The sequence below is a fragment of the Sycon ciliatum genome, chromosome 4 (assembly GCF_964019385.1).
Source record: "Sycon ciliatum chromosome 4, ocSycCili1.1, whole genome shotgun sequence".
NCBI classification, from domain to species: domain Eukaryota; kingdom Metazoa; phylum Porifera; class Calcarea; order Leucosolenida; family Sycettidae; genus Sycon; species Sycon ciliatum.
Window position 1 is genome coordinate 4513167 of NC_088646.1, and position 15313 is coordinate 4528479.

Sequence of the window (15313 nt, forward strand, 5' to 3'; positions counted from 1 at the left end):
CTAAAAATAGACTCGGAAGGGACACTGTAAATCCCGTGATCAGCTGGTGATCGGGTTCTTCCGGCGAAGTAGTTCCGCGGTAACACACACACACACAGCTGCAGGAATCCATCCTGCAGACCATACAATGGTAGATAAGACATACAGCCTGCACATGATCAGCGGCCTGAGCGCCGCCTTGTAGCTATTATTGTTATTCCCTCAACTCTTGAAGTGGGTGTTACCAAGAGTACATAACATAACCCCTGGCCTGGGGTTATAATATTATGTACTCGTGATGTTACTGCAAGAGAGCAAATTAGCTGACGTGCTAATGTTTACCCAAGACCGTGGCAATAATGATCTGGTAATACACTAGTGAATGGCTACATGCCATGACAATTCAGTTAGCAGCAGGCGATGGCACCTGCAATAGTATTGTGAAGTATAACAAATTAACAATGATTATGTAAATACGTCACTAACACGGTACTGGTAACACGACCAAGGAAGTTAGTTGAACAAAACCAGACAGAGCAAAGCGCCTCCTAAACTTTGAAAACGAGCCCGGCACTATGGGAGCTAGATTTAACAAGAGAGCAGCACAGCAGCACTATACCACCATGATGTTAAGAGAGCAGCACAGCAGCACTATACCACCACGATGTTTGTCTTTCTCCACAGTAGAACACAACAGTGACGAATCAAGCACCTACAGTTGAAAAAAAAACCTGGCCATCTACTAAAAACAAACAATGTGCGAGCGCTGACATTCACTCAGCAGCAAAGTTGGAAAAATAAATACAAGATAGTTTGGGGATGTCAACAGGGATATTGCCTTCATTGAAGTGCAACATTGCAAACACAATACGACAGAAAGCAATGAAAACAGGAGAGAATTAAAATTACATGCAGTTGAATATTGGCAGCCTGCTGCCACACTAAAACCTAGCACTGCAGACCGATGGGAGAGTTTGCATTGAGAGAAAACCGTTGTAATAAAATTGAAGGCAAATGACTGTTATGTTGTGGAACTTTCTTCAACGTGCAACAGGTAGTAGAAAATATAATATGGCATTTTACTACTCCCTGCTTTCATAGTCAAGGCTTATAGCTTTATAAGTTATATCGCTGTCACACGAACAAACCAAACAGAAAATGATTTTTAAGGAACTTACAATGAAAAGATGTTCAAGCATTCTCAGTGATAGCAAGCAGAGAAAGCAGCAAAATTAAATGGAGCCTTTTTGAAATGTAAAACAAATAACTTACGTCAGAGAACCGTGCGTTGAGCACAGGCACCAGAACAGAACTGACATAAATAACACAGGCATCCTATACTGGTTCTCTTGTTGCCGACCCACTGGAGTCCGCCATCATGCGGTGGCGCTTGATACTAGCTAAGCGTGCGCCGTGCAAGGTGAACTGGCTCCAGAGCACCAGCTGCAGCAAGCCACACAGCAGCGGTATCGCCACCAGGATGTAGAAGCAGGCGGTCTGCATGTCGAGCAGTGGGCCCAGGTGAGACCAGCCCTGCGCCACGGCCGACATGCCATCTACCACCAGTGGATTATCCGCTAACACTGGGTCCACAGCTGCCTGTTAACAACAGAGAAAGAAATATTTAGAGAACGTCACGTGTCACAACTCGCAAATAACATACTATCTTCACCTATTCTGATAATTCACTAGTTTGAGGGAATGGAAAAGGGAAAAGTCCGAAGAAAAAATTGACTGTCACCACCAAGTAACATCAATACTTTCAATTCAAGCTCTTCAATAACATTCGTCACAAGTAAACTTCCGTGCCTTCTCTTCAGGTGATAGAAAGGTAAGAGCAAAGGAACAAGAACAGTAGAGAGATGATAGAACGATGCAAGGAAGAAAAGCTAAAACAACAACGCCACACATAGAAGGAAAGACAAAAAGGTGAAAGTGTGGAAATTTGGAAAACCTAACAAGGGTGAATGTAGTGCGACAATAATAGGCAACCCATGGACCTAACTACAGTCAGACCTCGCTTATCCGGTACTCGTTTATCCGGATCCCTCGCCATCCGGAAGAAAATCGCTGGTTACCGATGTGCAGCATATGTTATGCATACAACATAACCGGACCTCGCGATCTGCATACCGGTGCATGATTTTGTGTACAAACTGGTTGAAATGTGTACAAAAAGCTTCATCGTATCCGGTTGCATGTGCCTTGCAGAAGCTAGAATCAGGGAGTTGTACAGGCAAATGAGGTCCTTGACCTGCTGGGTGCATGTGGACAGCACTCAGTTGCATGCACTTGTCATTTTTCAAGCTTGTTTTACATACTGTGCACGCTAGTTGTACTGCATAGGACCCGTCTACATGTATGTACGATGTCACTGCTTTTGATATGCCACATGCATATACAGTATGTGTGTTCAGTTATCCGGTTCCCTCGCCTATCCGGATATTTTTGTGGAAAACAGATGTGTGCGGTTAAGCGAGGTCTGACTGTAACAAGTTGTTGACGACCTACCTAACAGAGGTAAAAAAACCCATTGTAGGTCAACTGCCCCTTTTCTAATTACGTTTTAAGGTCATATTAAACGGGTCGATTTATGAATGGAAAAATACGGTATGTCCATTGGTTGCCTATTGTTGTCGCACTGCATTTCATGCTTGTTAGGTTTCTTCACACGTGCACCTTTTCGTTGTTCCTTCTATCACCTGAATGAAGAGAAGGCACGAAAGTTTACTCGTGAAACATGTTGTTAAAGAACCTGAATTGTGTGTTCCTACTAAGTCAAAGTGCTATACTACTTGGTCTGCCCAGTTACAATTGGCGCTTACCTTCACACTTGTCTCAGGAAGGAAATACAGATATTTGAAGCATACCACGATCACAAAGCGCTATGTACATGATTATTTACATGTCAGTAAGCAACTCAGCCGAAAATTCAAGAAAGTTGCACGTCCTCCTCGCCACTATTGTCGCTGGAGGAAGAGCTCAAAATGTTCGATCCGGACAGCTGCTGCACGTTTCATAGCTTGTTCCACTTCTTCTCGTCTCGAATCCCGCTCAAAGGCAGTGGGTGCCGGTTACCTTGCCGCTCAGAAGCTGAGTGAGACTGCCCGCGTGTTGGCTGAAAGTGTTATCCCCGTCCGTCGCAATAATGGGGCTTAGTTTGAGACAAATAGGCAACGCCACATCAGTGTCTTTTTTTCAAATCGCCTTTTGCGCTTGTCGTACTTGATGATCAGCACCCGCGCGAGCCGCTGGTGCCTGTACATGCAGCGCAGTGATACCTTCCACTTGATGTAGCACCTGTGGCTGTGCTTACTGCACCTCAAACCTAACGCCTTGCACCAGGCTTTTCGGCTAGTTTCCTGAAAGTCCTTTGCACGAGAGCTTCCCTCAGGACTTGGTGTTTATTTTGATTAGCTCTTTTGCCCGGTCCTCTGTGAGTTTCAGAGTATGTCCGCCGGATAGGTCTCACTTTCTGGAGATGTCGACATGAGCTGCAGTTCCTTCGTCAGCGATTTGCTGGGGGTAACTCTTCACTAGGCGCTGAACTGTGCCAGCACTGAAATTCAAGCTCGCGAAGCGCTTTTTCAGCTTTTCTATACCTCCCCGCGGTAAACAATCCTTGCCACCAGCCAGCTGGAAATAGACAGAAACTGTATTCTCCATCGCTCTGAAATCCCGACCTACTTTTCGGACTCGAGTGGAGGTTGCAGTGTTTTCTTGCACTGACGGAAGTGTTCGTCGGTGGTAGCTCCGTCAAAAAGACTCAAACGAACCGATCGCAACGTCTGTGATGGTTTGTGCTGCCACGTCGTCGGATGCAATGGTCAATGGCTATGCTCGGATGGTGAATCGGTGGTTCCATGCCGTATGACACATGCAGAACACCGAAAAATCAAGTATGAAGATAAGCGCCAATTTTAACTTGGCGGACCAAGTACAGTCGTCCCTCTCTAATCCGGCACTTGTTTATCCGGAACCCTTGCCAACCGGCGCACTTTCTGACGAAACCGATTTTTTTCGTTCAATTCCTACATCTTAATCCGGCACTTAAATTCCGCCTCCGGCAGTGACTTTTTGAAACGAATCGCTCAAACTGCACGTAGTTTGGTTTCATAATCCGGCAGTCGTAAATCGCGTACCGTACAGGTGCACTCCTTGCCAGGCCAGGCTAGGCTTGTCCAGGAGACAACGGCAGTCAACCATACTTTCTTATTTTAGCAAGGAGTAGTGTCCTGCCAATTTTCAGGTGTGTGTGTGTGTGTGCGTGTGTGTGCAAGAGTACATGTGAACATGTTCTCTGTTTTACTTTATCACTTTATCACTGTGTATATTCCCGGAGAACAATTGAGAATATAAAGCCGTGCACCAAATACTTGGGTCGACACGGAAAAACCCTGCGTTTTGACGTACATATGATACATGCATGCAATTGGGTAGGGCCGGGTCAGAGGGCAGGATTTCTTAATCCAGCACCCTCGTTAATCCAGCAGAAAACGCCGTAGCAAAAGGTGCCGGATTAGAGAGGGACGACTGTAGTAGCATTTTTTGTCTCTGAGGAAACTTCAATGCTTTCAACGTCGCGAATAACGACCACTTGCGAATAACATGAATAGGATGTGATAAGATTAATAATGCATATCTCTACTTTGCTCAAACGTGTTCTGAAGAGGAGTGTTGATAGAGCAGGTTTCTAGGATGACCAAGGCGGCAAAGTTGCGAAATGTATGTGTGATAACTGTCTCGTTGGAAACACACCACTCATCTATGCAGCCTCTTTTGGGGACACTTTGGGAATAATAATGCACGTACAGTGCACCCTCCCCCTATAACTGCACCCGTGCATAGTCCTCTCCAGTAACAAAAGAATGAACCTTTCTCAGCCTTCCTCTCTTTTAAACCTCTTAAAAAAAGGAAACAAGTTCATGATGTTAATTTACTTCATTAGAGAGGTTCTGCACAACGAAAGTTCGAACGAAGTTTCGCGACAGGCCTTGCGAAAGTGTGTACGAATTTTCGCACGAACTTTGTGTTCTGCACATTTTCGTAGTTTACACGCGCCAAGTGCACGTACAACATGACCCAATCTCACGAAACTTCCTACGAAAGTTCATTTCGCGTTCCCTGCAAGTTTCGCGTCCAAAGTTGCGAAAGTTCGTGCGAAGTTTCTCACTTCGTGACGTAGAGCGAAAGTTCGTACACATTTTCGTTTTGCAGAACCTCTCTATTATTGCATATTTTGCTCACATCTCTGGCACCCATATGGTCATAACACACAGACTTCAACACACACACATGCACACTCACACAAGCACAATCGTAACGCACCTTTTGATCAGCGAACGGAGAATGACCCGTCAGCCTAGTCAATAGCCAGATTCCCATCAACGGAGCTAGGCTTTGCCCGGGCTTCGTGAGCAAGGCCGTCGTTCCAAACATCAATGCCGATATGGGTGTGCGCCTGGCGTGGATTACGTAGTCTTCATCAACCAAGTCACTAATGACCAAGTTCAACAGTTTACATGTGCCCTCAGTGAACACACGGTTGCTGAGCGGAAAAGGAAAGAAAGAAAGAAGAAAGACAAAAAGGAAAGAAATGTAGAAAGAAAAACTATTGCTACAACAGAGATCAACAACAAGAGACAAACAAAAAAAGACCGCACAGGTTCCTCCGGGGATCGAACCCGGGACCCTTTGCGTGTAAAGCAAATGTGATAACCACTACACTAAGGAACCAACGGTGAGTAGAAAGCAACAAGAAGCCGCCTAAGAATAAACCACCTACTCATGCGAGAACAAAGAAACGTAAGCGCACCCTTACTACAAAGCTCAGCACCTGAAACTGACCTCTAAGTCGAAGAAGTCCGGCTACATGATGTAACGTGACATGAACATGCAACCACTCAGACTACACTAGTACGCACAGCAACCACTTAGACTACACTAGTACGTGCAGCAACCACTCAGACTACACTAGTACGTGCAGCAACCACTCACCTCATGATAAATACACACAGTAGAAAGAAATTCTGCGAGCCGGCGAGAATCATCCCCACGGCCATCAGGATTTTCAGGGCGAACAGTCCGCGCACCACGGCATAGACGCCGTACGTTCGGCACAGTGACAGGAAGAACAGGTTGTTGATGTGCGGCAGCACAAACGAAACGCTGAGCAGCGATGCCGACGTCCACGCCGACACGGAGTCACCCAGCATGTGCTCCAGGAACAGCGGGAAGAAGTTGCTGTTGAAGTGACAGTGGAACACCTGCAGTATTCGTCCACAGCACAACACAACACAACACACAACCACATCAACCCTACAGCTTGAGCTGAGCCACCGCAGCAAACGGACTAATATTTCACCAAGATCAAGCCGTTTTTATATACAGCCTCTCCTGATATTTCCACTGGACCCAATCTGTTGACTGGCAGTACCGTAAAGTACCGGTACAACAGGTCCACCCTGGTTAGTACGACATCGCTTACAAAACAAACCTCTTCAGTAGACAGCGATGCAAAATCTCCTGACGTCTAAAACACGTGCATAGTCCGGATAGTAGATAATACTCACTAGATATAAGACAACGAATTTGAAACCGCTGGGGTTGTCTAATAACGAGGGAAGACCTGTGTTAGTTGTAGCCCTACCTGTAAGAGATTCATTGACGTGAACCACTTGAAATTCTTATGGTGGTAGATCTGCTTGGAAAACAGCTTCAAGGCCGTCCAGGACGAATGGGAGTCCCTACCAGCATGGCTGTCTTGCACATGACTACAGCACAGGGGAAGAACAAGAAGAACACATCTATCTCTCTCTCTTAGAGTTTGAAGACTGCCATCAGTGTTCTACAGGAGGAGTTCCGTGTAAAAAAAAACTATAAACCTATAACCTCTATTACTTGCACAGCCACACACACACAAGTGTACACACACGTGTACATGCATGCACCCAACCCAATTGAACCCGTACATCAAAGCAGATACTTGTAGTAAGATATAAGCACACAAGCACAAGCAATGCGAGTGTATATGACCTATCAACCAGAACATACCGGCCACTTGAAATAACATCGTCGTCTTTCTTTGATGATCCAATGCTCATCTGAGCGCTGGCCGTTTTCATCACTTTTGCCGACAGGACAAAGCCAGCGGCGGAAGCAATGGCAAGTATCGTACAGACCACACGGAATGACGATAGATCACCACGATCCCACACAAAGTAGGAGGCAAACAGTGACATCGTACCGGCGGCATTGAAAACCGAACAAGCAAACTCCAGGCGTGTGCGGTCGGGCAGCGTAACAGCCATGTCGGCAAGAAGTGCAGAGTGATGCAGGTCAATTACAGTCAAAAAGCTGCAACGCAACACAAACACAGCCCTGCATTAGGATATGGTAGTGACCTGACACAGGCAAACCCAATCAACACAGCTGCCTGATACAGTAAGAACGCACGTTCCCAAAACTATGCCCTGCACACCAAATGCACATTTAGCAGCACACATTCAAAGAACTACGCACAGAGAAAGGCAAAGAAAAGAAGAGATGAACCAAATGTGGGAAAAAGTTAATTTATAATCTAGGGCGGCATGAGAATATTACCGGTACACATCTGAGAACCTCGAACTGAGAATGTGCGCCTAATTAGGAGCCCCCCAAAATCTGCTTGCATAAAAGAGATGTGGGATTCCTGTAGATAATTCGAAGTAAGCAAGGCATTACTTGACGTTCACTGTACACTGTACTGGTCAGTTCGGCGTGCGTGAGCAGGCTGTACTGACCAGTGCAGTGTGCGGGCGTGCGCACGTGAAATCTGTACCAACAGTGCATACTGCATATCGCAACCCTATGTGACAAAGCGAGCATTTCGACATACATGTACATGTGTCGAGGGTCCAGTCTGTATCGTACCTTTCTGTTTTCCACGATTTCATCACTAATATCCAATGCATCACGACGAGCAATAACTCATGCACATGCACATGTAAGTTACGTGAGGCACGACTGCGTCCCCATGGTCATTTGTGTAGATCTACATTAGGCAGTGGTGCATCCTTACACTCGGTCACTCTACAGCGGAAAGACTGTACACGGTTGGAGAATAAGAAGTTTTCCCGCAATGTGGGGTTCGCATTATCAGGATTCTAGTTGGAACAAGAAGTTGATAGCACACAGTCAAGCCCTTAACATCAGCACCAGTACTAGCACTCACCCATCATAAAGACAAAGGCAGAAGACAAATTGCAGTCCAGGCCATGGCCATGCGTACCATACCAGGAGAAACGATGCCGCAAACAGCGGACCACAGCGCTCTATCGCACTGGAGACATGCACATGGACACAAGTATGGACACACACACACGCAAACAGACGCACGCACACACAAACGCACGCACACACACACACACACACGCGCACACACACACACACACACACACACACACACACACACACACACACCAGTGACCGTCGAGTTCAGCCCACCGCACACAAAGGACTGCATCACAAAAGTCGAGTCCAGACAGTGCTGCAGTGTACCTAAGGCTAAGACAATGGTCCGATGTCACCAAGCAATAGGGTAGCATTACACGCCATAATAAAACTACATGCGTACTATAACAAATAATCAGAGTGCACAACTCGCATGCGGGTTCTACACTACAGAATTCGTCTTTAACGTTATCTTTGATCAGTCATGGAGGCTGCAACGTACTGCACCAATAATACAATCTGTGAGACCAGCTACAACAGTAGTGTTTCATGCCATATGAGTTTTCACCATCGGAGACCTTATCTGCACAGATCTACACCCTTCGGCGAAACTAGTACACACCGTATGTCAGCGCCTTTAAAGCCATGGCCTTGTAATCGAAACACTGCTGCTTTCCTAGATATTTTAGATGCAAAATGACTCACCCACTACGCCATGCCATGCCATAAAAGTCAAAGTCCACACAGAAATTTCAATCTAAATCTACTTGTTCACCCTTCCTGCTGGGCTGTAAGTTTGTTAGCATAGTACTTATTCCTTCATTTTTGCAAAACATACTTCAAATGTCATTTCATTCACGAAGCCCGTGGCTTAATCACTGAGACTGGCTTTATAATTGAATATACCGCCATGGTTTTAAAGGTGCGGGGGACATACGATATTACTTTTATCGCTTTAGGAGCTGCATCCGCGCCTTGATCCTTGAAGGGTGGTGGCGCTCCTATGAATGCGGAGGCCGAGTCTCACGTGAACCGTGATTTTTTTTATACACATACAGTACAATTTAACTATGCACCAAGCCACAGCAACCCTGAATTTCCCAAAGTAGTACCCCAGCATGGCGGGCGAGGGCCTGTGACACAATCGACGTGGCTCACCACCCCCACCCACACAGACGGAAAGAGAAGCGTGCGTCCCGTTACCTGATTCTCCGCGACACTGTGCCGAGTCCAGACGAAGAACTATGTTACAGTGAACAACAAGATAAACAAAACAAAGACCATGCATTGCGACATTGATGTCAGCAAGAACTGCTAAGGAGAAACAAAACAAAACATACATGGATCACATAAACATACCGTCTCACTAAAGAAGAAAGACCAGCATTGTACTGTCGTGGACATGGAAATCCGGTCGGAGCTCAAGTGCCCCGGGGCGCTGGCCATGCAGCCGTGAGTACGCATACGGCCAGCACGTACACTGCAATGTTCCGTACGCATTGCGGGCGCTGAACCCGCGTCATTCTACCGGATTTCCATGTCCACGACAGTACATCGATTAATTCATTTTTATTTGAATGGCCATCAGCCTTTCATCATACATCATTCCCCCCCCCCCCCCTCTCTCTCTCTCTCTCTCACACCAGCCTAACTATTATACCATTGTACAGGCTACCATTTATTGCCACTCTGAAAGAAAAAAACTGGCTTGCATTTGAAATCTACATGGCCAAACATTGCTCCAGTATGAGACTTGTGGAAGATACATTGATTTGTAATTTCTAATGAAAATATAGAAGCTAACATGATATCGCACTGGGTATCTGAACTCTACGCACGCAGTGCTGCTCCAATTTAGGTCTTGCCATGCGCACACCCCACCATTGATTTACATCTAAACTCGTCGCATGCAGTGCTGGTTCAATCTAGGTCTTGCCATGCGCACACCACACCATTGATTTACATGTACAAAATAGTACTCACTGCTCACCTAGAGTCTGACTTGAGGAACGAACTGTCGCTGAACCAGCCAAACAAGGAATCATTCAGAGAGTTCCATATCAGAAAGATGGCCTGCCCAGGCAAATTCAGAAAATCAACGACATTCAATGGGAGTCAATACACCGTGGATCCTCGGAATTCCTACGGCCTTTCGGACCGGGCAAACTAGTCTGGTTTCCGAGCTGGTGTGTGTGTGTGTGTGTTTGTGTGTGTGTCAGCGTCGCCCGGCACATGGCCCACGCCGCAGGTGGAAGGACTGTGCTGTCCGGGATCTACGTGCCCGTGGTGTGGAGGCATCATGGTATGATGTTGCATGTGAGTCTCGCGCGGAGTGGCGCAGCACCTACCAAGAGCCTGACAATGTGCCTGAGCCTCCGCCCCGAGTGGTATGTACGGTATGCGGACGGGATTTTTCACGGAAAGGAGACATGGCTCGGCATAAGTGTCTGGAGGAGCGTGTGCGGCCTGTGCCTGAGCAGCGGGGCGCCAGTCAGTGTGGGCGGTGGCTGAGAAGCCGCGGTGGCTTGGTCCGGCATGTGTGTGCCTCGGCGGTGGATGCCACAGTGCCACCTGGAGCTACCAGAACGTCGGAGGGATGTTGTGCCGCGCATTGTGACGGGTGTGGTCGCTGCTTTCGCGGTGTCCGGGGACGGGGCAGGCATCGCTGTTCAAGGGTGGCGCATAGACCAAAAGCAGAGGAGCGCTCAACCTTCCAGCACGTGTGCATATGCGGCAAGCGGATGCGACTACCCGTGCACCTGGAGCGTCATCGGGCGTCGTGCCCTCTCTCTCTCTCTCTTCTCAAGTTTCCCAGTGATGGGATCACGCGACCCTTTTGCGGCAGTGACTCTACAGGACAGGTGTGTGTGTGTGTGTGTGTGTGTGTGTGCATGTGTGTGTGTGTGCATGTGTGTGTGTGTGTGTGTGCATGTGTGTGTGTGTGTGTGTGTGTGTGTGTGTGCATGTGTGTGTGTGTCGGTGTGCTCACTTTGTACATATCAAACACTTGAAGACGCCGGATGGCGTGTAGTATACGTAAACGACTACTAGATCGAAAATAAATATATTTTCAAAAACTCAGTTAGTACTCAGGCTCACTTTCATGCCGTGGAATGTCTCAGTACTCCTTGTCAGTATTTTGCTAAATTGTGCATGTCTGACCGTTCAAAAATCTGGTATAGTTGGTGGACTCTAATGCATAACTTCAAGAGCGCATAAACAAGAGTATGCAACTGTGGTTATGGGTCAGTGCGCGGCGCGCTGCCTTCATTACGTAACTTGCCTTCATCACGCTCTGAAAGCATGCATTCAAACTCACAATTTCTCGTACGAGCCCATCCGTTTTTGCTCGATCTCTAAATTCTGGCGCGTGAACTCCAGTTCTGTACGAAAGTTCATTTCAAACCAGAGGGAAAGTGCGGTGTTTGATTTTCCGCAGTGCGCGGACTGCAGCTGAATGATGTAATGAAGGCAGCGCGCGGCGCATTTGGCCCATAGAAAAGAGATCACAGTTGCATACCGGTACTCTTGTTTATGGACTCTTGATAACTTGTGCCCCAATATTTTCCATGTTTTCAATTTAATATTTTTTAACAAAATATTCTAAAAATGGAGAGTATCTAATACTAATAGTACTATTATAGTATTATTGGCTCACCTCGCCCAGCCAAAATGCACTCTGACTAATTTTGAACACGGAGACGAACACATCGACGTGGTAGACCAAAAACAAATTGTGCAACACTGCCTGACAAAAGGACATCAGCCCATAAGCCAAGTGAAGGCGAGACATGACCATTGTTGCTACTGTCAGGCATTCAGCTTCCCAATACTACGTGTAGCATCATCCTTAGATCTTGGCTTGGCTTGAGATCCACGTCCTCTGAATCAGAGCATTGGAAATTTCATTTGACATTGCAGCAGACCATCAGTGGCAAATAAGCTACACTACATTGTGAAATTCTAGTACAATTTTGCAATAAAAGAGCACCAGGCGATTCGGCTGAGTGTGAGGAAGACAAAGACTTGAAAGAGAGAACTGAGAAGAGGACAAACTGTTACTTCACACTCACTGTCAGGTGCACGATTTAATTATTTTACAATTCTCGCATGCATGTCTTTCGTCATGGTGTTTTGAACATCTTCAAAAAAGTCACTCATGCAGAAAACCCAACCAATCATTCTTTCAAATCTTTGCACACCTGCACGTGCACATGCATACGTCATACATACGTCATCGTCAAAAAGTAAAACCACTTTTTCCTTTCACTGAAATCCACACCAGATGCGACATCAAAACCGTGGCAAACTACAATCAACTAAATTTTACTTGAAACTCTTGCACTACTTGCTTTTTTGGCTCAATCGCACCGGAATCATGGGCGACACTACAGTCCATTCATAAAAAGATGGGTCCTGGCTCTGGCGAGCTCCCGTATTTGGCGATTTTTCGTGATTTCATCGTACACAGTGCAGTGCTGCGAACTTTGAAATTTGAAAAAGGGTCCAAAAAGGGTGCCTGAACTGGGGTTCGAACCGCAGAATGCACTGTTGCAGGCGGGGTCAAACGGCCTGGATTTTGATGGTTTTTCCCAATTCAGTGCTTTTGGGGCAAAACCTGGCCGAAATCCTATTCTTGCTATGGCTTGCTTTTTGGACAAAAAAACTTCAGAAACATAATTGGAAGAGGATTCCATATGGGATTGCAGAAAAACATTCTAAAAAAACTCAACGTTTGACCCATTTATGGCCAAAAGCTAGAAGTTCATTTATTTCTGAATGGACTGTAGGGAGGTTCTGCTATACGTGAAACGTAGAGAAATCACGTAGAGAGCAGGTGTCTGGGTTAGAGTCTACGGCTTCGCGTGTTTTGGCTCCAGATTTCTACGCGGAGATGGGGTTCTCTACGTTGTGGCACACGCAGAGAAAATGCGTACGGATTTGCTGGGTATCGATCAACTGCATGCAGAAAACTGTACTACAACTACAAGACTTAGTCTACCTGAGTACAGGCCGGGCTCGTGGCGAAAAGGGATGGATGCCAGGGTGGAGGGATGGAAGCACGGAGGAAGAGAGGGAGGGACGCCGCCATCAAAGGGAAGGACTCAGGAGCCGGGGAGGGAGGGGAAGGAGGGAGGGAGAGGGGGAGGGGAAGGGAGGGAGGGGGAAGGGAGGGGGGGGGAGAGGGAGAGGGGGAGAGAGGGAGGGATGGGATGATGGATCATGGATGGATGGATGGATGGATGGATGGATGGATGGATGGATGGATGGATGGATGGATGGATGGATGGATGGATGGATGGATGGATGGATGGATGGATGGATGGATGCCCGGATGCAGGGGATGGATGGATGGATGGATGGATGGATGGATGGATGGATGCAGGGATGGATGCAGGGATGGATGGATGGATGGATGGATGCAGGGATGGATGGATGCAGGGATGCAGGGATGGATGGATGGATGGATGGATGGATGGATGGATGGATGGATGGATGGATGGATGGATGGATGGATGGATGGATGGATGGATGGATGGATGGATGGATGGATGGATGGATGGATGGATGGATGCAGGGATGGATGGATGGATGAATGCAGGGATGGATGGATGGATGCAGGGATGGATGGATGGATGGATGGATGGATGGATGGATGGATGCCGGAAAGGATAGATGGATGGATGGATGGATGGATGGATGGAGGGAGGGAGGGAGGGATCGTATTTTGGTAGTTAGGATTCCCCAGAGGCTGTTCGCCTATCGAGGGCGTTTCCTGATATCTCTTGAATGATGACACACGGCATACCAAGAGTAAATAAGCTCTCAGGAGCTTCTAATGCTCTTGTTATTACTTGTATAATTGTACATGTACATGTACAAGAAGAAAGAAGGACGGTCACTGATAAAATGGAAAAAGAGAACCAAACGTTTGCAAGTTATCCGTTGTTTGTGTCCTAGACAAACAAAATTTAATACATGTACATGTATAAGCAAGATGCCGATGATGAGTCAGAGCATCGCGACAACCCTGACTGCTATGATACTGACCTTCAACAACCTGATGCTTAGCTGCATCACGTCTAGAAGTCGCATACCAACAGCCTTCCAACTCGGAAGTTCTAATAAGTAACAGAGTTTCAGTTTATAGAATAACGTAAGAAAGGGGAATACATGTACAACATGCATGAGCGGTCATGGATAACTCCATTGTATGAGTATCAATGGCCGGTTGTGGGCGAGGGAGGAAGGGGTGGATGGAGAGAGGGAAGGGGGGGGGGGGAGAGGGATTATCGAGGGAGGGAGGGAAGGAGGGAGGGAGGGAGGGAGGGAGGGAAGGAGGGAGGGAGGGAAGGAGGGAGGGAGATAGGAATGAGAAGGAGGATAAAGCAGTCGGATTGCAAGCTTTGTATGCTACAATGTATGATTTTGTTACTATACATTGTATCTGAGATCGCGATATCCGTACATCATTGCATGTCCATGTATGTGTGGTTGATGCGAAACATGACACGAGTAGCTTTGTAGCTCTAGTCTAGCCTCTAGGGCTCTGTACTGTCAGTCCTGCAGCCTAGTGCAGGGGAGCTGAGCGGACTGCACACTGGCCTACTGTTCGAAGTCGGTCGTTGTGAACATAACGCCATAACTTATAATAAAAGTTTTTTTAAACTATTACTGTAAGTAGGATATGTGTGAGTCAGTAGCTGCCATGCGAATCATGGGTTGGCGGAGTGCATGGCTGTATCGGTGACTCGAGTCGACTGTGCTGCAAAGTAGTCTCATGTCATGAGCTCAGTCGAGTTGTTTCTTTGACCAGAAAATGACACTTGTCAAATCGAGCAACAAGTCTCATCACACCGTGTACGATGGTGTACGAATACATGTACTGGTATGTGTGTTGTTGTAGTTCAGAATTCCACTGGCAGTGTAGTGTCCTACCGGTACACCACCGGTACTAGTATTTTGTGGTAAAACAGTAGATCTACAGTACAATCTACAGTGGCATGGTACAATAACCTTTTTTCTTTTTTCTTTTTTTTTAATGGCTTTCTATTCAACCTCGAATGGTTTACAATCTGTATCACAATTATTTGTGGGTTCAGCCAGGGAGTCGTATAGACCT

The 15313-nt window shown here is 46.8% G+C and overlaps 1 protein-coding gene and 1 non-coding gene across 2 annotated transcripts; both read right to left on the reverse strand.

Moving 5' to 3' along the window:
* Positions 1–151: 151 nt before the first annotated feature.
* On the reverse strand, positions 152–12262 carry LOC135814023 (transmembrane protein 180-like). The gene is made up of 9 exons (XM_065327068.1): positions 11849–12262; positions 10181–10263; positions 9394–9432; positions 8192–8299; positions 7033–7335; positions 6629–6752; positions 5977–6245; positions 5308–5527; positions 152–1578 (listed from the first exon to the last, which is right to left on the reverse strand). Exons 1-9 carry the CDS (start codon positions 11987–11989, stop codon positions 1315–1317), a joined length of 1551 nt encoding a protein of 516 aa, XP_065183140.1. The 5' UTR covers positions 11990–12262; the 3' UTR covers positions 152–1314.
* Positions 5643–5715, reverse strand: Trnav-uac (transfer RNA valine (anticodon UAC)). Its single transcript has one exon. It is a non-coding gene; the product is annotated as a tRNA-Val (tRNA).
* Positions 12263–15313: the final 3051 nt, after the last annotated feature.